The 26,380-nt window shown below is 41.0% G+C and overlaps 2 protein-coding genes across 2 annotated transcripts; both read right to left on the bottom strand.

The window, feature by feature from the left end:
- Positions 1-4,322: 4,322 nt before the first annotated feature.
- On the bottom strand, positions 4,323-11,060 carry LOC111955949 (akirin-1A). The gene is made up of 5 exons (XM_023976338.2): positions 10,762-11,060; positions 6,216-6,362; positions 4,979-5,110; positions 4,642-4,713; positions 4,323-4,553 (listed from the first exon to the last, which is right to left on the bottom strand). The coding sequence occupies exons 1-5, from the start codon at positions 10,961-10,963 to the stop codon at positions 4,543-4,545; spliced, it is 564 nt and encodes a 187-aa protein (XP_023832106.1). The 5' UTR covers positions 10,964-11,060; the 3' UTR covers positions 4,323-4,542.
- Positions 11,061-15,435: 4,375 nt separating this feature from the next.
- On the bottom strand, positions 15,436-21,727 carry LOC111955655 (serine/arginine-rich splicing factor 10). Its single transcript, XM_070436449.1, has 6 exons — positions 21,553-21,727; positions 18,514-18,617; positions 17,446-17,550; positions 17,047-17,224; positions 16,852-16,908; positions 15,436-16,571 (listed from the first exon to the last, which is right to left on the bottom strand). Exons 1-6 carry the CDS (start codon positions 21,615-21,617, stop codon positions 16,265-16,267), a joined length of 816 nt encoding a protein of 271 aa, XP_070292550.1. The 5' UTR covers positions 21,618-21,727; the 3' UTR covers positions 15,436-16,264.
- Between the last annotated feature and the right edge of the window lie 4,653 nt (positions 21,728-26,380).

Here is a 26,380-nt window from a genome sequence, read left to right as displayed (position 1 = left end):
GAAACTATTCATTCCCATTATTCATCAAGTCACTGTATTCATGCGTCAGAATCGTGTTGCAGAATTACTCCATTTTGGAGAATGACAGTTGGATCAAACTCAAACCTCAATAAACTACTGTTGGTAACCAATTGCAGAATGTGTGAATTTCTTGATGTTTCATAGTGAGACGGACTGAATAGGAAAGCTCATTTTCTTTTATTTATCCATGGGCCATGATAAGTTATTCATCATTGATAACCACACACCGTCAATCCATAAACTTTGGCCTTTTGGAATGAACCTGTGAAACCTACAACAGAATAAATGATACTCTATATCACTTATTAGTACCATATATTATGCAATACATGTTTTCTTTATACATAACTGTAGATTGTTCCTTAGCACTGTTCCCAAACACAGTTTTTAACGCCACAATACTGGCACAATAGCTGCATTTACACAGACCAATTCAGATTCCCCCCCCAAATTATTGGTCTTTTGACCAATCAAATCACGTCTTTTCCCAATAATTTGGCAAAAGCATCAGGATTTGGCTGCTTGTGTAAACGAAGCCATAGCCATGGAGATTTCACAGCTGCAGGTTACAATCCTGTCCAAAAGACACGCTGGAATGGATTGTCTGTCGTCTAATTATCTTGGCTGTAAATAAACTGTTACAAAATTGTCCATATTAGTCCAAATATAATTTCTCTTACCTTGTTCTGATATGCAATGTCAGATTATTGCTAAATCTGTTCACAAGCAGCTGGCTATTTGGCACTTCCAATGAAAGGGATATTCCGAGTCATTAAGCAGCTATATCGCTGAACTCAATAAACCCTGTCCAATAATTGCCTATAGTTTTGCCTGTAGTTTTGTTAATACTGACCCTTCTGTCATCACTATTGGTCTCTATGCCCTCTGCCATGACCTTGAGCCCAATCAACCTACTATACTACACCTGTACTACTCCACGACAACGTTGGGATTTTAACTTCTATAAATGTTGTTTCCTCTCATTGTAAGAACTGATTGTATGCTAAAATGTGAGTGTAAAAACAAAGCACATTTTTATAAATGAGGCCTCTGGCTCACTGTCACTGTCATTCCGTGTTCACTTCCTGATTCAAAGGATTTCGGGGGCCTAGATTCAGTTGCTCTTCACATATACAAATACAAGTCAAAATGAATGCATGCCATATTAAATTATATGAGAGTCTATAGAGTGCTTCCATGGTACTTTTCGATCAGTGCTTTTTCTCCGTACTGGAGATCAATCGGTCATGTCCGATTTTATACATGGATGACTCCCTGTGAATCTAATTAAGTTGATCCCCCCCCAGCTATTGCATGCTTTTTATTCAATTTACAGGAAATCAATAGCTATGGCTTGTTAGAAGGTTAGGGTTTGCATCCCAAATGGCACCACATTCCCTATATAGTGCAGTACTTTTGACCAATGGGCCCTGTTCATTAAAGGAATAGGACGCATTTTGGACGCATCCTTGGTTTTGTTTACTGTGGCCCGTGCCCTAGGAGTACTAGTTGAACCAGCCAAGGAGTACTAGTTGAACCAGCCAAGGAGTACTAGTTGAACCAGCCAAGGAGTACTAGTTGAACCAGCCAAGGAGTACTAGTTGAACCAGCTAATCCAGGCCCTTTTTGAGTTTCAATGAGGTTGGGACACCCTTGTTGAGTTATGAACCATCTAGCGTCTAATTCATAATTCCTTAAGGCTTGCTCTATTTGTTACTAAAGTCAAATGACTATTTGTAGTTGCTGTCCATGAAGTCTGTCAGGATGTCACTGGCTGTTTTAGCGGTCTCTACTATTCTCATATAGCGTCATTGGAGTTGGCTAAAACAGAAACTGGTCAAACATCATTGTGATTGGTGGAGACTGGAGCTACAGTGCCTTCAGAAAGTATTCATACTCCTTGACTTATTCAACATTTTGTTGTGTTTCACCCATCTACACACGATACATCCATAATGACAAAGTGAAAACATTTGGCAAATTTTATGAAAATGAAAAATCTAATTTACATAAGCATTTACATAAGTATTCCCACTTTGTCATTCTGGGAAATTGAAATTAGGGAAAGGGGGATACCTAGTCAGTTGTACAACACTGGGAGGAAACCAGGAGGAAAGAGGGAGATACCTAGTCAGTTGTACAACACTGGGAGGAAACCAGGAGGAAAGAGGGAGATACCTAGTCAGTTGTACAACTGAATGTCTTCAACTGAAATGTGTCTTCTGCATTCAACCCAACCCCTCTGAATCAGAGAGGGGTGGAGGGCTGCCTTAATCGACACACGATGTTACGTTTGGTATGGTTACTCAAGGCAAAAACGAAAGATGGGTGGTTGGGTGGGCATATAACACAAACGTCAACTTTTTAGCTATTTTGCAACTACTTAGCATGCTAGCTAACCCTTGCACTAACCCTTTACTTAGAGTAAGGGTTAGCTAACATGCTAACTCCCTAACCTTAACCCTAACACAGCTAATGTTAGCCACAACAAATTGGAATTCATAGCATATCATACGAAATGGATGGACATCCACATTAATACATACCATACAAAACGTAACATATCATACTAAATGGAGTATCTCGGATTTAGATAAAGAATAAGGCAAAATGCTATGAGACCAGGTTGTTCTACCTGGTTTGTTGTTGGTTTAATTGTGAAGCCAGAGGAAATGGAATTCTCTCCCATACCAGTTGTTCTTGAGTAGTTTCTAGCAATCATAACTGTACTTCGACAGTACATTGAATATATTGGACCCTTTCGATACTAGAAATCTTTCAAGTATTTGTGGTACTGTGTTTCATGGACTGATATTCTCCATAGTTATGAACATTTTTGTTTATTCTGTTCAAAATGCTACATCAATGCTGTCCTCTGGTACACTATTTTCATTTGCTACAAATGTAACACTTGTGCCGACTCGTATTAAGGCTTACTTAATGTCCTCTAATTTAACTCACAAGAACTACATTCAAAATGATTCCCTTCAAATCAAGGCTTTATTCAACAATGTTATAATAGTGTACAGCAAAACTGAGCCCAAAAGAACACATTGTTACATGTAGGACAATAAAAAAAATTGATAGGGTATTTTTGATTAAAAGTTCATAGTAAGATCTTCTTGTAGAACTCAAACCACAACCACACAATTAGAGAATCAAGTCTTCGTCTGTTTAAAGAAATGGTCATATCTCATGATGCATTTAATGGCACTTCCTAATGGTAGGCTTGCACCCTATGTATACAGCTTGTATAGAAGCACATTAGCTCATGTTTGAATGATGAAAATCAGTTTTGTTTCAACCCAAAGCCATCAGTTAAAGACATACATTCACTGTATTCAGTAGTACGATGTAAAAGTACTACATAACCCCCTCCAGTCCTAATCACAGGCTTTACAGAACACACCAGTATTATAGGATCCCCTGACTAATAACCCAAAACTAATCATTTAATAGGGATATCAAGTAGTACATTAAGAGTTTATAAATCATATGCAGAACATTCAATAAAATTAATATACAAAAAAAAAAAAAAACGAGAGTACAGGGGACCAGCTAGATTCAAAACTTTGAGAAGGCCACTACAATGAGTGTGGTTCCCTTACAAATCTCTCAAGGGCCCAAGTATTATAGATAACAGAATCAAGTCTATACAGCCCCCGTAAAAAATAAAGGACTGCAGTTTCAACTGTGGGTATTTTGGACACAGTAATTTCAGAATAACTGCAGTTATACTGTACTCTGACCCAAATATTTTTTCTCGAGGGGTGTTTTATTCCAAACCAAGAGAGGATAGTGCAGTTTCCCACATTTCATCCTCAAATGAAACAAAGCCTCAATTATGGTCTATCCCTGTAAAAAGGATCTTAACCAGTCAACAAATGAGCCCTTCCATTCATGGTATTCTTGGGAGTAATAGCCTGCATATTTTATAAAGAGCTCAGTGTAACGACACATGCTTTTCTGGCATCTCCTCAATTGCAGCATAATCGGATAGAATGTCTGAACAAGAACCCTGCAAATTCCAAACAGATTCTCATGGGGTTGACATGATCAGTTTCTGGAAAGGGAATATCAATTGAAATATGAAAGACAAGGGAATCAGCCATGTACAAAAATGTTTCAAGAAAAGCAAAACTACAATTGACTGTCTGTAGTACTCCTGTATAACATCAAATACAATTTAGATAAAGCACAAAATGGCAAATAACTTTCATTTCTAAAATATTAAAAAAAGAGAACCACATTTTCAAGTATGGTTGGTGAAAAGTGAGGAATCATGTTGCAGCAGGATTTGGGGGGGTTAAATAGAAGTCACATCAGCCCAGCTTTCTACAGCACTTAAAAAGGAGTCAACCATCCATCTCCCAAGAAAGAGCACACCCACACAAGTACAACTCAGAACATTGAGTGTTAAAAGTCAAAGAAAATCATAGCACTGAAGAAGTGAAGAAAAACGTGGAGATAGGCGAGCAGCAGTCTAGACGTGAGAGCAGGTAACTTCCTATTTAAGACAGTTCATGAGACATCTGAAAAATAAGAAAATGTTGATTAAAAACAGGCCCTGCAGAAACATGAGGATAAAAGTTAGTGTGTTGCGATATCGTTGGAACTCACAGCTGGAGGGTCTGGCGCCATATTGTCTCATGATCTGGTCATGTGTGAACTTCACAAACGATTCATATTGTTCTGGGAAGGAACCAAAAACATCAAATTATCTATGGAATTAAAAGTATTAAACTGAGCCGTCTGCCCATAAGATGTCAATCTGGGACCGTATTCCTAAAGCCTTTAAGAGTAGGAGCGCCGATCTGGCATCAGGTCCCCCCTCCTCTTTAAGTAGTCTGATGAATTATGTTCTAAAAAGATGAAACTGATCCTAGATCAGCACTCCTACTCAGATGCTTCATGAATCCTGGCACATATCTGTAAAGAGGAAGTCACTCAGTATTACCTGCCAGTTTAGTGTTGAGGATTTGCTCATACTCTTCACGGATGTTCTCGTCATGGTCCTTGAGAATCCGTTCACACAGAGAGCCAACTTGGTGCAGTGTGAAACAGGGCTGGTCCCTCTTCACAGAAGACCCTGGAGAAACCATAACATGACAAGGAATGATCTTTGGCCCGACAACTGCACATGCTAAATCCCAAATGGCACCATATTCCCTTTATTGTGGACTACTTTTGACAGGGGCACTACATCAGGAATAGGGTGCCCTTTGGATGGTTAAAAAGAACCACCTTACTAGGTCAGGATGTTGAAACATCTAGAATAAACACATGCAGAAGCAGGTAATCGTGAGTCCTCTTGTCTTAAGAAATTAACTCTGATGGCTCTTATTCCCCACACCAAAAACAAGACAGCACAGTGTGTGTTATTCATCCCTACAGTGAGACAGCACAGTGTGTGTGTTATTCATTTCTACAGAGAGAGACAGCACAGTGTGTGTGTTATTCATTTCTACAGAGAGAGACAGCACAGTGTGTTGTTATTACATTTCTAACAGAAGAGAGACAGCCAACAGTGTGTGTGTTTCATTTCTACCAGAGAGAGACACGCACAGTGTGTGTGTTATTCATTCTTACAGAGAGAGACAGCAACAGTGTGTGTGTTATTCATTTCTACAGGAGAGACAGCACAGTGTGTGTGTTTATTCATCCCTACAGGAGAACAGCACAGTGTGTGTTATTCATCCCTACAGTGAAGACAGCACAGTGGTGTGTGTTATTCATTTCTACAGAGAGAGAACAGCACAGTGTGTGTGTATTCATCCTAACAGTGAGACAGCACAGTGTGTGTGTTATTCATTTCTACAGAGAGACAGCAACCAGTGTTGTGTGTTATTCATCCCTACAGTGAGAGACAGCACAGTGTGTGTGTGTTATTCATTTTCTAACAAGAGAGAGACAGCAACACGTGTGTGTGTTATTCATTTCTACAGAGAGAGACAGCACAGTGTGTGTGTTATTCATCCCTACAGTGAGACAGCACAGTGTGTGTTTTATTCACCCCTACAGTGAGAGCCAGCACAGTGCGTGTGTTATTCATCCCTACAGTGAGAGACAGCACAGTGTGTGTGTGTTATTCATCCCTACAGTGAGAGCCAGCACAGTGCGTGTGTTATTCATTCATTTGCCATCAGATGCTGACAGTATCTCCTTCAGCTTGGTGGGAGTGGATGAAAACACACCTGGTTGGGCGCTTGGTGCCATGAAGCCAGGGCTTTGGCCTGGGCAATCACTTAGACTCTGGGACTGGCTCTGGTTGAAGGCCCCCTCAAGCTGCCGCCTCCTCTGATAGCGGCTGTATTCTTGCCTAAGATTCTGGACAATCTGCTCTGTGGAGAGGAGAAACAGCAAAAGTCATCTTAACATGATTGGCGTATCCTGGAATGAGTGTTTCGTCACGCAACAGCCCAGGCCTCCCACATGTCTCTTGGTTGTGTGATAAAACATGGACACACATGCATGCACCTAATCAACCCATCATATTTTAAATCTGGTAGGTGGATGGATGTATAAATTACTTCCTAGCAGTGGTGTAAAGTACTTAAGTAAAAATACTCAAGTTCAACTTAAGTTGTCTTTTGTGGTATCTGTCCTTTACTATTTATTTTTGAGAACTTTTACTTCACTAAATTCCTAAATAAAATAATGTACTTACCTGACATCCAAAAGTACTTGTTACATTTTAAATGCAGGACAGGAAAATGGTTCAATTCATGCACTTATCATGACCAGGACATCCCTACCGCCTCAGATCTGGCGGACTCACTAAACACACAATGTTTGTAAATTAAGTCCGAGTGTTGGAGTGTGCCCATGGCTATCCATAAATAAAAAACAAGAAAATGGTGCCGTCTGGTTTGCTTCATTTAAGGAATTTTAAATGATTTCTGCTTACAAGCTAAAACTAAAGCAGGAAGCACCAGTGACTCGCTCAATATGGAAGTGGCCAGATGAGGTGGATGCTACGCTGTAGGACTGTTTTGCTAGCACAGATTGGAATATGTTCCGGGATTCATCCAATGGCATTGAGGAGTATACCACCTCAGTCACCGGCTTCATCAATAAGTCCATTGACGACGTCGTCGTCCCTACAGTGACCGTATGTACAGTACCAGTCAAAAGTTACTCACCTACTCATTTCTGGGTTTTTCTTTATTTGTACTATTTTCTACATTGTAGAATAATAGTGAAGACAAAACTGGACCGCTCGCACTACTCTCTGTAGTGCCTTGCAGTCGGAGGCCGAGCAGTTAACATACCAGGCAGTGATGCAACCAGTCAGGATGCTCTCAATGGTGTAGCTGTAGAACCTTTTTAGGATCTGAGGACCCATGCCAAATCTTTTCAGTCTCTTGAGGGGGAAATAGGTTGTCGTGCCCTCTTCACGACGGTCTTGGTGTGCTTTGACCATGAAAGTTTGTTGGTGATGTGGACAACAAGGAACTTGAAGCTCTCAACCTACTCCACTACAGCCTCGTCGATGAGAATGGGAGCGAGCTCGGTCCTCCTTTTCCTGTAGTCCACAGTTATCTCCTTTGTCTTGATCACATTGAGAGAGAGGTGGTTGTCCTGGCACCACACAGCCAGGTCTCGGACCTCCTCCCTATAGAATGTCTCGTTGTTGTTGGTGATCATCTGTCATCTGCAAATTGAATGATGGTGTTGGAGCTATGCCTGGCCGAGCAGTCATGAGTGAACAGGAAGTACAGAAAGGGACTGAGCACGCACCCCTGAAAGGCCTCTTGAGGATCAGCATGGCGGATGTGTTATAACCTACCCTTACTACCTGGGGGCGGCCCGTCAGGAAGTCCAGGATCCAGTTGCAGAGGGAGGTGTTTAGTCCCAGGGTCCTTAGTTTATCGATGAGCTTTGAGGGTACTATGGTGTTGAACGCTGAGCTGTAGTCAATGAATAGCATTCTCACATAGGTGTTCCATTTGTCCAGGTGGGAAAGGTCAGTCAGGAGTGCAATAGAGATAGCATCATCTGTTGATCTGTTGGGGCGGTATGCAAATTGGAGTGGGTCTAGGGTTTCTGGGATGATGGTGTTGAGGTGAGCCATGACCAGCCTTTCAAAGCACTTCATGGCCACAGACGTGAGTGCTATGGGGCGGTAGTCATTTAGGCAGGTTACCTTTGCTTTCTTGGGCACAGGGACTATGGTGGTCTGTTTTAAACATGTAGGTATTTGGCCTAGGACCCCAGATCCTCAAAGTTATACAGCCCACCAACAAGAGCATTCTGACAGGATGCATCACCGCCTAGTATGGCAACTGCTCAGCATCTGACCGTAAGGTGCCACAGAAGGTAGTGCGTACTGCCCAGTACATCACTGGGGCCAAGCTTCCTGCCATCCAGGACCTACAGTCGAAGTCGGAAGTTCACATGCACTTAGGTTGGAGTCATTAAAACTCGTTTTTCAACCACTCCACAAATTTCTTGTTAACAAGAAAGTTTTGGCAAGTCGGTTAGTACATCTACTTTGTGCATGACACAAGTAATTTTTCCAACAATTGTTTACAGACAGATTATTTCACTTATAATTCACTGTATCACAATTCCAGTGGGTCAGAGGTTTACATACAACCAAGTTGACTGTGCCTTTAAACAGCTTGGAAAATTCCAGAAAATTACATCATGGCTTTAGAAGCTTCTGATAGGCTAATTGACATCATTTGAGCAATTGGAAGTATACCTGTGGATGTATTTCAAGGCCTACCTTCAAACTCAGTGCCTCTTTGCTTGACATCATGGAAATCAAAAGAAATCAGCCAAGACCTCAAAAAAAATTGTAGACCTCCAGAAGTCTGGTTCATCCTTCGGAGCAATTTCCAAATGCCTGAAGGTACCACGTTCATCTGTACAAACAATAGTACGCAAATATATACACCATGGGACCACGCAGCCGTCATACCGCTCAGGGAAGGAGACACGTTCTGTCTCCTAGAGAGGAACATACTTTGGTGCGAAAAGTGCATATCAATCCCAGAACTACAGCAAATGACCCTGTGAAGATGCTGGAGGAAACAGGTACAAAGCATCTATATCCACAGTAAAACGAGTCCTATATTGACATCAACCTGAAAGGCGCTCAGCAAGAAAGTGCCACTGCTCCAAAACTGCCAAAAAAAAGCCAGACTACGGTTTGCAACTGCACATAGGGACAAAGATCATACTTTTTGAGAAATGTCCTCTGGTCTGATGAAACAAAATAGAACTGTTTGGCCATAATGACCATCATTATGTTTGGAGGAAAAAGGGGAAGCTTGCAAGCCGAAGAACACCACCCAACCGTGAAGCACGGGGGTGGCAGCATCATGTTGAGGGGGTGCTTTGCTGTAGGAGGGACTGGTGCACTTCACAAAATAGATGGCATCATGAGGCAGGAAAATTATGTGGATATATTGAAGCAACATCTCAAGACATCAGTCAGGAAGTTAAAGCTTGGTCACAAATGGGTCTTCCAAATGGACAATGACCCCAAGCATACTTTCAAAGTTGTGGCAAAATGGCTAAGGACAACAAAGTCAAGGTATTGGAGTGGCCATCAAAGCCCTGACCTCAATCCCATAGACAATTTGTGGCAGAACTGAAAAAAGTGTGTGCGAGCAAGGAGGCCTACAAACCTGACTCAGTTACACCAGCTCTGTCCGGAGGAATGGGCCAAAATTCACCCAAATTTTGTGGGAAGCTTGTGGAAGGCTACCCAAAACGTTTGACCCAAGTTAAACAATTTAAAGGCAACGCTACCAAATACTAATTGAGTGTATGTAAACTTCTGACCCACTGGGAATGTGATGAAAGAAATAAAAGCTGAAATAAATCCCTCTCCTATAATTCTAACATTTCACAGTCTTAAAATAAAGTGGTGATCCTAACTGACCTAAGACAGGGAATTTTTACTAGGATTAAATGTCAGGAATTGTGAAAAACATTTGGCTAAGGTGTATGTAAACTTCAACTGTATCTACTAGGCAGTGTCAGTTAACAATTAATCAAAAGGCCACCTGGACAATTTGCATTGACACCCCCTTTGTTTTTACACTGCTGCTACTCCGTTTATTATCCATGCATAGTTACTTTACCCCCTACCTACATGTACAAATGACCTTGACTAACCTGTACCCCCACACATTGACTCTTACCCTAACCTCATTGTTAGTGTTACTTTTTTTAAACTTCAGTTTAGTAAATATTTTCTTAATTCTATTTCTTGAACTGCATTGTTGGTTAAGGGATTGTAGTAAGGTACACCTGTTGTATTAGGCGCATGTGACATACAATTTGATTTGAGATATGTAAAAACATTTTAGACATATACTCAAGTAGAATTTTACCAGGTGACTTTCACTTGAGTCATTTTCTAATTAAGATATCGTTACTTTTACTAAAGTATGACAATTGGGTACTTTTTCCACCCACCACTGTTTCCTACCTAGGTGTTGTCATCAACTAGAAACGAATTTACATAGCTAGCTAGCGTAAGCATGTTACAATCAGAGCTGGTTTCATTCTGGCAAACTTGTGAGTTGAGACTAGTGGGTAACGTTTGCTAACTACATATTATATTTATATGCCTTTTACACCATAATGATCTTGTCTTGCTTCAATGTAGGCCTACTAGCTACAGCCTTTAAGTCCGGCTTAATTATTATTAGATAGATAGCCTCTTTTACCATTGACGCTGGCTACAATGGCCATCCAGCTCAATTCGGGCAACTGACTAACCTGGCGTGAGCCTGTGTTCTCCTCCACAAGTTGATTGGGGTGACATCGAACGGTCACCTGTAGCAGACAGCTGGTTGCATCGCTTTGGAGACGGGGTGACCGGAGTCCCTGGCAGATTGCTGCACCTTCGCCGTTTTGGAGATTGAGGGCTGTGAAGGGCCTCAAACTCCATTGAACGCTTCAAAGTAGCTGCGCACGCCATGGTAGCTAACTTAGTTCAGAAAACAACGTTTTTTGGGGTCGGTCAAAATGTAAGATAGCTGCTAATAGTACCGAGTAAATTAATATTGTGTGTCCGTCTTGCGCTTTCTTGTGTTCTAATTTATTGTCGGTGTCTGTTAAATCACTTGCTTGCTGAACAACAATGTTCAAATGGCGTCTTCTTCCATCTAACGTTAGTTTTAAGGCAGATGTCACACCTTTAATTGCCTTTACCGCCACTTACTGGACGGAGTTCAGAGGGAAGGTGAATTTTGCTTCCTTTTTAGTTAACACAGCTAGCTAGCTGACCGATTTAAGTAATATCTTTACTTTATAAAATTAAACTTATTTTCTTTTTACAACCAAAATGCTTAGTTCAACGTTAGCTAGCTAATAATAGGCGATATAACTTGCTAATTTAGCTGCCCGCTCCTAGTGTTCTACCAAAGCGACGTAGCTAGCTAGCAATGCTAATTAGTAATTTAATAACATCTATATGAGCTATGCTAGCATTAGCTAATGTTACCCAAATATTATGGATACACTGACAAGATACATGTCTCGCCGCCCTAACAATGGGAGTCGTTGTCAACAAAGCAGTCTAGTAATATGCATGTCAATCTCTCATGGGTCAGTAGAGGAGAGAGTGACTTAATCCCTACTTGTTTTTGTAAGAAGTGTTGACAACCTGAATGCACCGAACTGTCTGTCTAAACTACTAGCACACAGCTCGGACACCCATGCATACGCCACCAGAGGTCTCTTCACAAAGTCCAGAACAGACTATGGGAGGCGCACAGTACTACATAGAGCCATGACTACATGGAACTCTATTCTACATCAGGTAACTGATGCAAGCAGTAGAATCATATATTTTTTATTAAAAATACACCTTATGGAAGAGCGGATACTGTGATGCACACAAACGCTAGTACACGCACTCTACATACACGTACATTGTAATATTGTTGTATGGTGGTATTATACATGTTGTATTGTAGATATGTAGTGGTGTACTAATGTTATATGATGTACTGTTTTATATTTTGTTTTATGTGTAATGTGTAAACTGGATTGTTTTATGCCTTAATGTGTTTGGACCCCAGGAAAATTAGCTGCGGCAGGCAGCAGCTAATGGGGATCCCTATTAAATACAAATACAAAAACTTATCAAATAAGCCATATATTTTTTTGTTTACCAAATTCGACACTCTCATTGACCTCCATACAAAAACTGCTTGCTTGGTAAGCGAAACAAGGAAAAAACGCCACCTGCTGGAGAGAGACAGATTTTTCCGCCGAGTTGGGCCTCTCTTCATCCTCTACGTTACCTCATTAGTCTGGGTCGTCACTTTTTCGTCACTAGTTACCACAGCCACAAAGTGATAGTTCATCGCTAAACCCCGCGTATTTCTAAAATGTATCTTCTTAACATCAGATTTTAACCTTAACCGAAACTTTAAACAAACGACTAACCTTATACCTAACCTTAAATTATGACCAAAAAATGCTCATGAATTTTTACCATAGCCAATATTGCCATTATGGCTGTAGTAACTAATGACAAATAACCATCGGTCTGGAAATCATTGGTCTGGGTCGCATAGCTAAAGTCAATAGACTGCACTAACGTTAGTTCATCATGAAATGATTGACTTGCTATTATTAACTTTAGCCGCTCATTGATTCACTTTCCAGGTACAACGTAGGCTAGTGTTTGCCGAAGTTGACTGATGTTCAACACAGAAAAACACAAACACCATAACATCAGTACAGAACAAAGGATTGGCATGTGTCATAACTGAGGGTCACTCTCTACTTGGTTCAGAGCCATAGGCAAGTACCTTTAACATACATCTCTGAACTTGTTAGTTAGTGATGCTTTTGTATCCAAGCATGTTTTTATTTAAATTGTAAATATCTTACCATGTGACAAAGTAAAGTCAGCATGGTATGAGGACCGTGTCAGCAGAGCAGGGGCAAGGTACCAGTCTGTGACCAACATGGACATGCAGCATCAAGGAGCAGTCCTGATTCTGCTCGCAAATAGAAGATTATTATCAGTTGATTCACAACTGAGCGCATAGGAAGTAAACTCGATAGCTTTGTTGACAAGATGTCTCATTTCAATAATCATGTCAATTGTTCGTGTAACAGTATAACTTTACGTCGTCCCCTCGACACGGGCGCGAACCAGGGACCCTCTGCACACATCAACAACGGTCGCCCACGAAGCATCGTTACCCATCGCTCCACAAAGGCCACGGCCCTTGCAGAGCAAGGTGCAACACTACTTATAGGTTTCAGAGCAAGTGACGTAACTGATTGAAACGCTAGTAGCGCGTACCCGCTAACTAGCTAGCCATTTCACATCCGTTACATTCGCAAGAAGAAGAGAGATCTCTCTGTAGTATGCAGAAGCCTCAGGTAAAAGACACCAGCAGAGACCAACAACAATATACATTTTCTCCCATATAACCAGAACTGTGATGGTAGTGTTGTATCTGACCTAAACGCATGGAAACAATCTTCTTATTTCTTAGTAAGTTCAGGTAGTCCCTTTCCGTTTCTGCCCCTTTGCTTCTGTGTGGTTCCTAGTGAATACGACCCAGTCAGATGAAGGTTTTGTCCTCTTTGATTGTCAGGAGTAGGAGCTTGTGGGAAGTTAAACCAATGTTTGTAATTTACACAGCAGGCTCAGCTATACTTGTGTTTTTGGGGAGTCCGGGCAGTAGAATGAAGCAACAGTCAGAGCAGTAGAAGGAAGCAGCAGTCAGAGCAGTAGAATGAAGCATCAGTCAGAGCAGTAGAAGGAAGCAGCAGTCAGAGCAGTAGAAGGAAGCAGCAGTCAGGGCAGTAGAATGAAGCAGCAGTCAGAGCAGTAGAAGGAAGCAGCAGTCAGGGCAGTAGAATGAAGCAGCAGTCAGAGCAGTAGAAGGAAGCAGCAGTCAGAGCAGTAGAAGGAAGCAGCAGCCTTTATGAAGCAGCAGTCAGAGCAGTAGAAGGAAGCAGCAGCCAGAGCAGTAGAATGAAGCAGCAGTCAGAGCAGTAGAATGAAGCAGCAGTCAGAGCAGTAGAAGGAAGCAGCAGCCAGAGCAGTTGAATGAAGCAGCAGTCAGAGCAGTAGAATGAAGCAGCATTCTTTAAGAAGCAGCAGTCTTTATGAAGCAGCAGTCAGAGCAGTAGAAGGAAGCAACAGCCTTGTTGTATTAAGTCTGCAGTCCATCTTGGTTGCCCTGCCTCATTGTTACTATCCTGGTCCCATATCAGTTTATGCTCTTGCCTACTCCATTGTTTGGCATTAGTTGACAAGGGAGCAGAAACAGACCGACACCCAGGCTATATTGTTACTGCTTGTTGTTCTATGAAGTAATGGAGTAATGCACATACCAAGCTTTGGAGCTTAATAGAGCATCTGATCTCAAAGTTGGAACTATTTTTCTGTCAATTGGTTTTCTACCACAGCAATACTACTTAGTTTCAACTGTTTTTGTTGCTGTCTGTATCAGAGTGTATTATGTAATATTTTCACCAATTTAATTGTTATTTCTTGAGGACTGTCATTAATTTCTGTAGAAACAGTGCTTTCTGTGCTCCCCCTTCTTCTTGGGCATTTTATACACAGCAATCGTGATCATGAAAAGTATGAGCAATGATCTGGGAAAACTATGCACAGCACAGACAGGATGAAAATAGATTTTCTTTTGTATTGGAAAAAATGTAGGACTAAATGTAAGTCGTATCGAGTATCTTTAAATCCAAAAGCTAAGAATGTTTTAAAAAAGCGTTATGACTTAACACCCGCACTTGATATGGTTACCTTACACGTTCCATTGCGAAATGTAGTATTTTATGTACCAAAACTTACAAGTTAAAATTGGAATCAAATGGAACATGTAAGCTATTGAGTGGAATATTTGATTTATATATTTTTTTTCTGATGTTTTGGTTACTTTGCTGTTGTTCCAACTGTTCAAAGTTTATGCTTCATACCAAATTCAAATCCTATTCTTTCTCATTTTATCCATCCAATTTATATTGAGTTAGATTTTTGAATAAGCTTGTGTGACCTTTATCAAGATGAAAATAAATTGTGTATGGTATTAGCATTCAAGGTATTTTGTGTATAGTGATATTACAGAATCAAATATATTGCTAGGTACAGATATCCTCTGCTTTAAGTTGATGTCTCAGTAAGACTGGTGATTGCACATCGTATTGAATTCTAAAACATCCCCACATACAGAAATGCAAGCAAACAATGTCTGATAGAATGCCACCCAAACTAGATAGCTACCATTCATTTTTACACATTTATTACTCAAGATACAGTTGCATATACAGTGGAGTATAACTGATATTTAGAAGGAAGACTACACTTCTTGAGTTGCTGTCGAAGGAAACAAAGATTATAGAATAATACAAGCCACCATAGGAACCGTTGAGTATGAAGCACTAACACAGAGAGAAGGATCAAGGTCATATTTTTTATGTCAGAAAACAATACAAAATACAACAGGCTATGTCAAAACCATAGCAACTAAAGCAAACTTAGAAACCTTCAGTTGACAGGATGACACTACTGAAATGAGTCTAGAATTCCTGGAAGGCATGACAATTAGGGCTATCAGAAAGTATTAAATCAAACAGGACTGTAACATGAGCCTGTATCGCTGAACAAATCCTCACACAAAAAGACAGCACTAGAAAATGAACTGTGCCACCAGTGGCTAGTGGCTCTTATACAGGCCAGGTAACTTATACTACAAATCATCCCAACTGTGTGGAACGGTGTCCAATGTACCCGACTAGATAGTCAAGGTAATGATTTTAGTGACAAGGGCCAGGATTCAATCTGATCAGCCCTTTTCGGCTATGCAACTTTAAAAAGCAACATTCCCTCGTTTGCCGAGACTGCATTCATGGTAAACACTGCATATGTTGGCTCAATCGGAAATTACCTTTAAAATGTAATGTATGTTATTACACAAACCTACCAATGATGGGATGCAATCCTGGCCTTGATCTTAGCTTGTACAGTACTTATAGCCCTGGGTCTTATGAAAGACAACCCTTTTACATAAAGATATAAGGACTAGAAACAGAGGGTGTAAACAGCGGGACATTTCTGGGATTGATGGATTTAAAAACAGAAGGTTACCATGTTTGTCTTTCCTCAAAGAAAAAAAAGAAAAAAACTAAGGAATATCATTTTTGCAAACAAACAAACCAACAACTGTTCCATGAACATTCAATTATCCAGCAAGACACAACTACTGTCAAAAAGATCCAACAAACATGTTTAGTGTCCCCCTGACTTGCGTCCAGTCCAGGACCTGGAGCGAGAGCGGGACCGTGAGAGGGAACGGGAACGTGAGCGGGACAGGGAACGCATACGGGACGACGCCTCGTCCCGAGGCTCATAGCCACCGGGGGCTTGGTGGAAGTCGCCATCTTGTGGGCTCAGGGACTTCGAGTGGGAACGAGACTTTCCTCTGGACTCCCTCTGGGCCCTGGGCCTGGCTCTGGAGTGAGAAGGGGAGCGGGACTGGCTGTGAGGGGAGTGCCCAGGAGGGGGTCGTCTGTGGTCACGTGGGGGTGGTCTGTGCCTGCGTAAAGAACAAACCATTGGATTATTAGAATCACGCTTCCACTGATGAAGACAGCAAAAGTGACAGAAGATCACAGCCAACTAATGATTGATAGATGAATTGAAAGTGTCCAGAACATGGCTTTGTGTACCTCCCAAATGGGTCCATATTCCCTATATAATGCACTACTTTTGAATAAAGCCCAATAAATCCTGGTCAAAAGTAATGTACTATATAGGGAATAGAGGTGGCATTTGGGATGCAATCATTGTCAGTGGTTCAGCTGTGAAGGACCCACCTGTCGTTTTCCGGGCTCCTGCTTCTTCCTCTACCACCGTACATCCTTCCACGGGAGCTGGGTAACAAAACTACATTGTCAAGCAGAATGTACTCAGCAGAACTGACATTTTGTAGAAGCTTTGCAGCTTGAACCCCCCCCCCAAATGGAGTTATTGGAAGCATACTAGTTGGAAATCACTAGAAAGGACCTTACTCTCGGGGACTCTCAGAGCGTCTGGGCCGGCGCTCGTAGGATGGGCTGCGCGACCTGCGTCTTTGGTAGCTACGGCTGCGAGAGCGCCTACGACGGCTGTCCCGATCATAATCACGATCATCATGCCGCGAAGAGCTGCGCGAAGATCCCCCCTCTTTCCCTTGCATCTGATTGGGTGCTGTGATGTAAAAAAAATAAAGGGTACTTGGGTAAAGAGAAAAACCCAACTAGCAGACATACAGTACCTAGTGCTTTAGCTCTACTTGAAAGTATTACAGTTGCACCAGGTCAGGTAGAAAATACATGTCTTTGAACTTACAGCTGAAAGTAACATCAGTAAATTGCTCGATATGGTACATAGTTACTTCAGCAAACAATAAATTGGGGTAACTGTCTTACTCTTTCGATCTCCCTGCGCGAACTGGATTTCAATCTGTCGGCCACACACCCACTTCCTGTCCAGGTTGTGCAGAGCATCTTCAGCGTCCCGCACATCTTCAAACTTGCTGAGCTGTTAAGGTTCTTACCTTGTGGTCTTATGTGGTTCAATTATTTTCAGCACAACTGTTGTAATACAATGCATCTTCTGCCACTTAATCAAAAAGGGAAGCCATATTGGCTGACAGTATAAAGCCAAACGTAGGTTCTGGAACACAATTGTTAAGTGCATGTTGGGTTCTTCTGAAGATTAAAGATGAGGCAAACATGTTTCAATAATGTGTCGCTAATTTTATGGCTTTTACCAAGTAACCAATACTGCTTCAGTATCAAATGATATTGTCGAAGGCAAAATATATCGATAAGAGTACAATTATAATTTCTTAGTTCAATTAAGAATCAAATTTAGCATATTGGCTATGTATTGATTGCTTTTCCTGTAATATTTGTCTATTCATTTTTTTGGAGGATACAAAATAATTCAGGTTTGTTACCTTAAACACGCTCGACTTTGACTTACATCTTGATCTTTAAGCTCTTTAACCGCCTCCCAGAAGAACTTGGTTTCCTGCTCGTCTTTGCCCTTTAAAATCTCTTCCCTTTGCCTCTGTCTTTTGATGACATATCCAAGCCTCGACTCCGTCCCCTTTTTCCTTTGTCTCTTCAAGCTTTAAATTCTCTTTCTTTTTCAACCTTTCTCCCTCTCTCTGTTTCTTGCATCCTGGCGGTCTTTTGCTGCTTGTCTTTAGATCTACTCTACACCGGACATTCTTACTCTTTCTCCAGGCTCCACAACAACTGGATGCCTTTACATTTTCTGGGGCAACAGAGAAATGTAAGTTAGATATTAAAAAGTTCTTCACCGTGTACATGCAGAAAAACAGTCACAGCAAATCAATTATACAACCATAACTCAATGCTTGAAGACACCGGCTGAGAAAGCATGTTAAGTTTACACCACATTCAAAATTAAAAACAAAAAAAGAAACACAGATTTCATAACTCTCACTGTAGAAGGGAAAGGATATTGAATATATGCAAATCCTCTCGGTCGGCGTGAATAGAAGTCAAGTGGAATGTAGACATCTACTACAGGCCCATAGCGACCAAACTCACGCCGCAAATCCTCAGGCCTGAATACCGTAAATAGATAGAAATTTCACTTCAATGACCTGGAGGAAAAGTCTTAAGTTCCAGAATAAAGTGGCACCACCTTGGGAGCCACGGACAGACCGCTGAGACCGGTGGCTTCTGTTGGGCAATATGAAGATACCACTTCTTTGCATTAAAAACACAATTAAAACTTTTTTGAAGTTCATGCACACTCTGAAATGTATCTTAGTTCCAAGAATGGTTCAAATCTCCTGTTAGTTGCCCAAATGCCGGCAGATCGCGATATTTAGTCGTTTCAGCTTACCGGCCAATGGGAATATTATGCAGCTTACCGGCCAATTCCCCTGTGAATTTTAGGATAAATAATGAATTTGGCCTTTACTACTATAGCCCATACATACGCATTGAATAACACATTCATAAATGGCAAAATAAATGTCTTTGCTATATCTAGGAGGAGATGAGAGCTCGGGTTTTTATTTTTTATTTACATTCATAGTACCAGTCAAAAGTTTGGGCACACCTACTCATTCCAGGATTTTTCTTTATTTTTACTATTTTCTACATTGTAGAATAATAGTGAAGACATCAAAATTATGAAAATACACATATGGAATCATGTAGTAACCAAAAAAAGTGTTGAATAAAAATATATTTTATATTCTTCAAAGTAGCCACACTTTGCCTCGATGACAGCTTTGCACACTCTTGGCTTTATCAACCAGCTTCACCTGGAAAACTTTTCCAACAGTCTTGAAGGAGTTCCCGCATATGCTGAGCCCTTGTAGGCCGATTTTCCGTCACTCTGCGGTCCAACTCAATTAGGTTGAGGTTGGGCGATTGTGGAGGTCAGGTCATCTGACACAGCACTCCATCACCCTCCTACTTGGTCGAATAGCCATTACACAGCCTGGAGGTGTGTTGGATTCAGCTTACCACTGTTTTCAATGGCTTGAACTTTAATTATAAGCCCAAATCCTCCCAAATTGCAGTTCCTAGGTCTTCCACTAGATGTCAACAGTCTTTAGAAAGAGTTTCAGGCTGGTTTTTAGAAAAATAACCTGGAAATTGTAGTTTTTCTAGATGGCTCCCATTTTGGCTTTAGTGTTTCCAAGCGCGTGGAGGAAAGCGCGTTCTTTGTTGTTTATCTCCGGTAAAAACAATAACGATTCTCCGTCTTAAATTGTATCATTTATTTGCGTATTAGGATACCTAAGGATTGACGTCAAACGTTGTTTGACTTGTTTGGAAAAGTTTATTAGTAACGTTTGGGATTCATTTTGTATGCATTTTGACGGAGGGAAACAGTGTTTTATTGACTGAGGCGCGCCAGCTAAACTGAGTTTTTATGGATGAAAAAAATGACATTATCGAATTATATCGTTATTTCTGAGTTTTGTGTCGTGCCTGGCAGGTTGAAATATGATTGTCATGTGTTTGTTTGATGGGGTGCTGTCCTCAGATAATCGCACGGTATGCTTTCGCCGTAAAGCGTTTTTGAAATCTGACACCATGGCTGGATTAACAAGAAGTTAAGCTTTATTTTGACATATTGCATGTGTATTTTCAAGAATGTTAAATATTTACAATTCTGTAGTTTGAATTTGGCGTAGCGTCCCATCTAGCCTAGAGAGGTTAATGAATCTGAATTCTGCCACTAATAACCCCATTTCTCTCTCACTATGCCTGAGGAAACCCTGGCCTGATGATTCCTGGCTCTGCATGTCACCAATCCACCTAGCTGGCTTGCCCTGGACTGATCTCTGACTACCATGCCTCTTACCACCACATCCCTTGACTGCCTAAAACATTAAAGACCACCTGTCCTTACAGTCTTGAAGTGTTCGCACCCTGTATTCATTATGGATTTTATGCTGGATATCTGTAAAACTCTGACAATTCCTGGTGTAAAAAGGGCTCTACAAAATAAATGTGATTGATTATAGTGTGCCGCCTTTCATTTCCTGATACATAAATCAGATAAGATTGACACACCATATTTGTTAATCAAATAAATTATTTCAATTTGTAAACAGACAATAAGCTGGACTGTGCATTATTTGAGGAGACAGTATACTGGTCTTGGGGAGGAAATTGTGATAGTGTGATTATGACAGATGACTGGGTGATATGGTACATGATATTATATTAAAGGATTTCTGGAAACAAATTATTTTGAAACTATCATACCAGTTGTTGAAAAACAGACTGCTGCAACATGATTGGTAGAACGCGATACGCAACATCCGGGACTAGCATTAGCCACAGTAGCATGGTAGTGGAAAATGGCGTTTCATTAAAGTATGTTATATATTTAAAGCCTTGTTGCCATTAAATCGATTATCGACGACTTTTCTGCTAGAATTGAGAATGTTTAAAGTACAAACCGGTCCACGGGGGATATGAGTGTATAGTTGGATGCATAACGTTGCATTCCCCTTTGGACGGTAAGGTTAAACCTCGGTATCGCCATCTGCCTGCCTTTGGGCTACTGTGTTACTATGTGTAGGCCTGTGTATGTAGTGTTGTTCTTGCAAATAAAATATCTGGCTGTTAACTAGATAGGGGGCACATGTCATTCTAACAGTCATATGTTTAAGCCATTTATATTAGAATTCCATAAAACGTAGTTTTTTTTCACCGAAGTGTGGACCGGAAGCTACAACAAGCTAACGACGTTAGCTCATTAGGCAGGGCAACTAACTAATTCGAAGTATTGCCAGATTGAAACATACGTTTGTAGCTATATCAATCTGATCTAATGATAGTAGCTTTCTTTTGATTTTTATGGACTAAGATTTGAGTCTAGACACCTCTGGTCTAGCTACCCCGGTAAGGTCAAGTCAGGCCGAAGCGCGTGGCTAGCCGACTAGCATTGGGCTAATGTTAGTTAGCTCGGGGCGTCGAATTATTTAGTTGACTCGACTAGGGGGATTTGTTCAAATGTGTACTCACCTGGATTCATCGGAAATGTTCCTGATGAAAAGCGATGTATTTGGAGGTCTCAAATATCTGGCCATGTTCAAAATATTCAGCAAGAACGCAGCTTTACAGCAAATATTTCTGCTATGTTTTGGCTTAACGCGCAGCCAGAGATTATGGCGCAGCTACGTGGAAGAAGGAATGCGCAGGCGCGTGGTCTACTTCGCGGAATTGTAAGCAAGTGAAAGCACAAACAAAATCAGCAACATCTGCTGTTTTTTTAATTAAAATTGTGTATAACCAGAGAGTCAGATGAGCCCTGCATGAACACATAAATAAACAAATTAGGTGCCGTTATCACAGCATGCTGAGGATGCAGCAATATCCCTACTGTAGGTACTGCGTAGGTGGTTTTGTTAAAGAGTAACATAAAATAATCTCGGTGGGTTTTGTTGCCAGTCCCAACTAGGTAGGCTACCTGTAAACTGCCTGTAATTATGACAATTCTTGAGGTAAAATAGTAATAGAATTATAGAATTTTGTATCATTACTGCCTGCACTTTGAGGCGTCGGGCCAGTAACCGAAAGGTTGCTGGATCAAATCCCAGAGCTGAGAAGATTTTAAAAAGTCTGTTGTTCTGCACCTGAACAAAACACTGTTCCCCGGTAGGTCGTCATTGTAAATATACATGTGTTCTTAACCGACTTGCCTAGTTAAATAAAAAACTCCATGCTTGCATATTTTTTGTTTTATTGTGTTGGCCTGAGCACTCTGGAGCAAGTTTTCATCAATGATCTCTCTGTACTTTGCTCTGTCCATCTTTCCCTCAATCCTGACTAGTCTCCAAGTCCCTGCCGCTGAAAAACATCCCCACAGCATGATGCTTCCACCACCATGCTTCACCATAGGTATGGTGCCTGGTTTCCTCCAGACGCGATGCTTGGCATTCAGGCCAAAGAGTTCAATCTTGGTTTTATCAAACCAGAGAATCTTCTTTCTCATCATCTGAGAGTCTTTTATGTGGCTTTTGGCAAACTCCAAGTGGGCTGTTGTGTGCCTTTTACTGATGAGTGGCTTCTGTCTGGTCACTCTACCATAAAGGCCTGTTTGGTGGAGTGCTGCAGAGATGGTTGTCCTTCTGGAAGGTTCTCCCATCAAAACAGAGTAACTATGGAGCTCTGTCAGAGTGACCATCAGGTTCATGTTCACCACCCTGACCAAGGCCCTCCTCCCCCAATTGCTCAGTTTGGCCGGGTGGCCAGCTCTAGGAAGAGTGTTGGTGGTTCCAAACTACTTCCATTTTAAAATGATGGAGGCCACTGTATTCTTGGGAACCTTCAATACTGCAGAAATGTTTTGGTACCCTTCCCCAGATCTGTGCCTCGACTCAACCCTGTCTCGGAGCTCTACAGAAAATGTATTGATATTTGCTCTGACATGAACTGTCAACTGTGGGACCTTATATAGACAGGTGTGTGCCTTTCCAAATCATGTCCAATCAATTGAATTTACTACAAGTGGACTCCAATCAAGTTGTAGAAACATCTCAAGGATGATAAATGGAAACAGGATGCACCTCAATTTCGAGTATCATACCAAAGGGTCTGAATACTTATGTAAATAAGGTATCGTTTAAAAAAAAATTGTAATACATTTGCAAAAATTGCCAAAAACTTGTTTTCACTTTGTCATTATTGGGTATTGTGTGTAGATTGATGATTAAAAAAAAAAATCTATTTTAGAATAAGGCTGTAGCATAAGAAAATTTGGAAAAAGTAAAGGGGTCTGAATACTTTCCAAATGCACTGTATATTTAGGTTAAAATAAATTGTCTTTATTTCTATCGATTGATTAAAAGCTCTCATCATGGATCAGATAAGTCCATCGGAAAATGTAAAAGGTGGTTTCGCTTCAGACCCCTTGTGAGGATCATGATCAATTCCTGGAGCTCCCACCTCTCCCTTTAACATCTTGACCCTAGTCACTGGGGTCAAGATGCTCACAACAGACCATAGCAAGTATCCCTGAGGAATAGGCTCTGGAAGTCTGTCACCACATCAGCCTGCCTGTGGACACCCAACCAGAGGTGTGGGCTGAGCAGTGGCAAACATTACACTAAACTACACTAAACAATACATTAATTGCACTATCACGATGACAAACGGTGCCCACAAACTGTTAGGCCCTACATAAAGCTGTCCCAACACCTTACCACTGCTACACCTGGCTATCAGCTGAGCCTTGTCTGACAGCGAAACGTCTCATTCAGTCTCATTTACTGCCTTTAAAAAAAACATAGCTGATATGGCTTACTTGCTTAAACAAATGTGGTTTCTACTGACAATGGAGCTGTACAAACTGTGGCATAAGGGGACGACGAGTGAATAAGAGGCAATCCATAATTTATATTAAGTAATTCATGAGCGAGCAAGAACGGACGTAGTCAATATAACTATTTTTTCACACTTTTGAAATGTACAGCGTCAGAATTCAGAACATGGGCCGTTCTTACAATATTCTCTCTTTACACCAAGTCAGAGCCGTAGGATAAATAAGGGGACATAAGCAGACAATGAAAGCTCTTACAATATTCAATGTTGTAAATTTCTCTAGAACAGGCTATAGGCTACATGTGCACCAACAAGTCAGAACAGTAGGCTAAGTTATGAGGGGAAAAGGGACCAAATTATTAGGGTGAGGGACATGGACTACTAACAGCTTACTACACAACTTACACTTAGCATTACTTTCAAGTCGGAGCTCTAGAAGAGGCCGACTTGGAATTCTGAGTTGGATGACTGTTCAAAACGTTTTTTCCCAGTCGGAGCTAATGTTTTTCAGAGTTCTCAGTCGTCTTGAACTCACTGAAGTCTGAGATTTCCGAGTTTCTAGTTGTTTTCAACTTGGCAGAAATCATGCTGGATTGACAACATGGCCAAAGTTGAATGCTTATCCTTTTAAGCTTGGAAAAGAGACCCTTAAACCGAGATTTGGACCACACACCCACTTCACTGAATAYCAGGCTAGTGATTGCTTTGCWCTGCTTGCAGTTAGCCACTGATTCCTTCCAAACCACTCATTGTTGAATTTGCGATTTCCAACTTGTGTAATCTTTATGTCCAATGGCCGATGAGCATCTATCTATAATTTCTCTTCATAATTTCTCTTCATATTGGGGRGTCAGTGTAGGCTAGTAACCGAAAGGTTGCAAGTTCAAATCCCCCAGCTGACAAGGTACAAATCTGTCGTTCTGCCCCTGAACAACCCACTGTTCCTAGGCCGTCATTGAAAATAAGAATTTGTTCTTAACTGACTTGCCTCGTTAAATAAAGGTAAAAAATAAAATAAAAATATGACAACGATTGAAAGGATTGTCAATTTGATTCATGATGATGACTGCTAGCTTGCTAGCTATGATTTTGAAAGTATGATGTTGACATGATCAGTCCAATCAAATCTACGGTAGATATAAAGTGATTTGATGTCATTTCATCTGTGGCCAATGACCTTGAGCCTTCCTGGATGGGCACTTCTAATGTAATTCTATGGCATCACCCAAGGGGCTTGAATTTTCTAACTCTCCCTGTAGATTCTTTGGTGACGTATTTTGGAGCTGCCTTACTCAAGAAAGCAAAAAAGACCATGTTTGTATGCGGATTAATTAACTAAATGTTGTTGTTTTACATTGTTTGCAAACTGATATGTGACATGTATTAATGCCAAAATAACATGCCCCACCTGCCATGAATGATGGGTCACCACTTGGGCAGAGGAAGCTGCCTAACTGAGGAACTAAATGTAACCTTGCGTAATACCCTAGCTGCAGTCACACCACTAAAAACAAAAAACATTTGTCATAAGAAACTAGCTCCCTATACAGAAAATACCCGAACCCTGAAGCAAGCTTCAAGAAAATTGGAACGGAAATAGAGCTACACCAAACTGGAAGTCTTCCGATTAGCTTGGAAAGGCAGTACCGTGCAGTATCAAAGAGCCCTCACTGCTAATCGATCATCCTATTTTTCCAACTTAAATGAGGAGAATAAGAACAATCCAACAATTATTTTTGATACTYTCGCAAAGCTAACTAAAAATGCAGCACTCCCCAAGAGAGGATGGCTGTCACTTGTGCTCTCTCTCCGGCCTCAAGGTCACCAGGCTGCTCGTTATGGCGCACACCTGTCACCARCMGTACACGCATCAGCCCATAATGACACTCACCTGGACTCCATCATCTRCTTGATTACCTGCCCTATACATGTCACTCCCTTTGGTTCCTTCTTGAGGCGTCATTGTTTCTGTTTCATGTCTGTGTGTTGTTCATTGTTTTTTGTTTTGTGTTATGTTTATTTATGAAAACACACTACCTGAACTTGCTTCCCAACTCTCATCGTACAAATGGCTTTCACTTCAGCAGTGACAAATTTATGAACTTCTTTGACGAAATGATCATGATCATTAGAAAGCAAATTACGGACTCCTCTTTAAATCTGTGTATTCCTCCAAAACMCAGTTGTCCTGAGTCTGCACAAAACTGCCAGGACCTAGGATCAAGGGAGAAACTCAAGTTTTTTAATATTGTATCTCTTGACACATTGATGAAAAAAGTAATGGCCTCTAAACCTTCAAGTTGCATACTGGACCCTATTCCAACTAAACTACTGAAAGAACTGCTTCCTGTGCTTGGCCCTCCTATGTTGAACATAATAAACACCTCCCTATCCACCGGATGTGTACCAAACTCACTAAAAGTGGCAGTAATAAAGCCTCTCTTGAAAAAGCCAAACCTTGACCCAGAAAATATAAACTATCGGCCTATATCGAGTCTCCCATTCCTCTCAAACATTTTTGAAAAAGCTG

This window comes from Salvelinus sp. IW2-2015, linkage group LG31 (genome assembly GCF_002910315.2).
Source record: "Salvelinus sp. IW2-2015 linkage group LG31, ASM291031v2, whole genome shotgun sequence".
NCBI classification, from domain to species: Eukaryota; Metazoa; Chordata; class Actinopteri; order Salmoniformes; family Salmonidae; genus Salvelinus; species Salvelinus sp. IW2-2015.
Note: the sequence above shows the minus strand (reverse complement) of the source record. Positions and strands in the feature narration are given on the sequence as shown.

What these genes read in the sequence shown, in the direction of transcription:
- LOC111955949 (XM_023976338.2), bottom strand. Translation starts at nt 10,963, where the DNA reads ATGGCGTGCGCAGCTACTTTGAAGCGTTCAATGGAGTTTGAGGCCCTT. An exon ending in AGAACACAGGCTCACGCCAG is followed by an intron (nt 6,363 to 10,761) that starts GTTAGTCAGTTG and finishes TCCTCTCCACAG; the next exon opens with AGCAGATTGTCCAGAATCTT. An exon ending in GGCACCAAGCGCCCAACCAG is followed by an intron (nt 5,111 to 6,215) that starts GTGTGTTTTCAT and finishes TGGTTTCTCCAG; the next exon opens with GGTCTTCTGTGAAGAGGGAC.
- LOC111955655 (XM_070436449.1), bottom strand. Translation starts at nt 21,617, where the DNA reads ATGGCCAGATATTTGAGACCTCCAAATACATCGCTTTTCATCAGGAAC. An exon ending in GAGAGGATTTGCATATATTC is followed by an intron (nt 17,551 to 18,513) that starts AATATCCTTTCC and finishes AACAGCTCAGCA; the next exon opens with AGTTTGAAGATGTGCGGGAC. An exon ending in CGCGCAGGGAGATCGAAAGA is followed by an intron (nt 17,225 to 17,445) that starts GTAAGACAGTTA and finishes TTTACATCACAG; the next exon opens with CACCCAATCAGATGCAAGGG.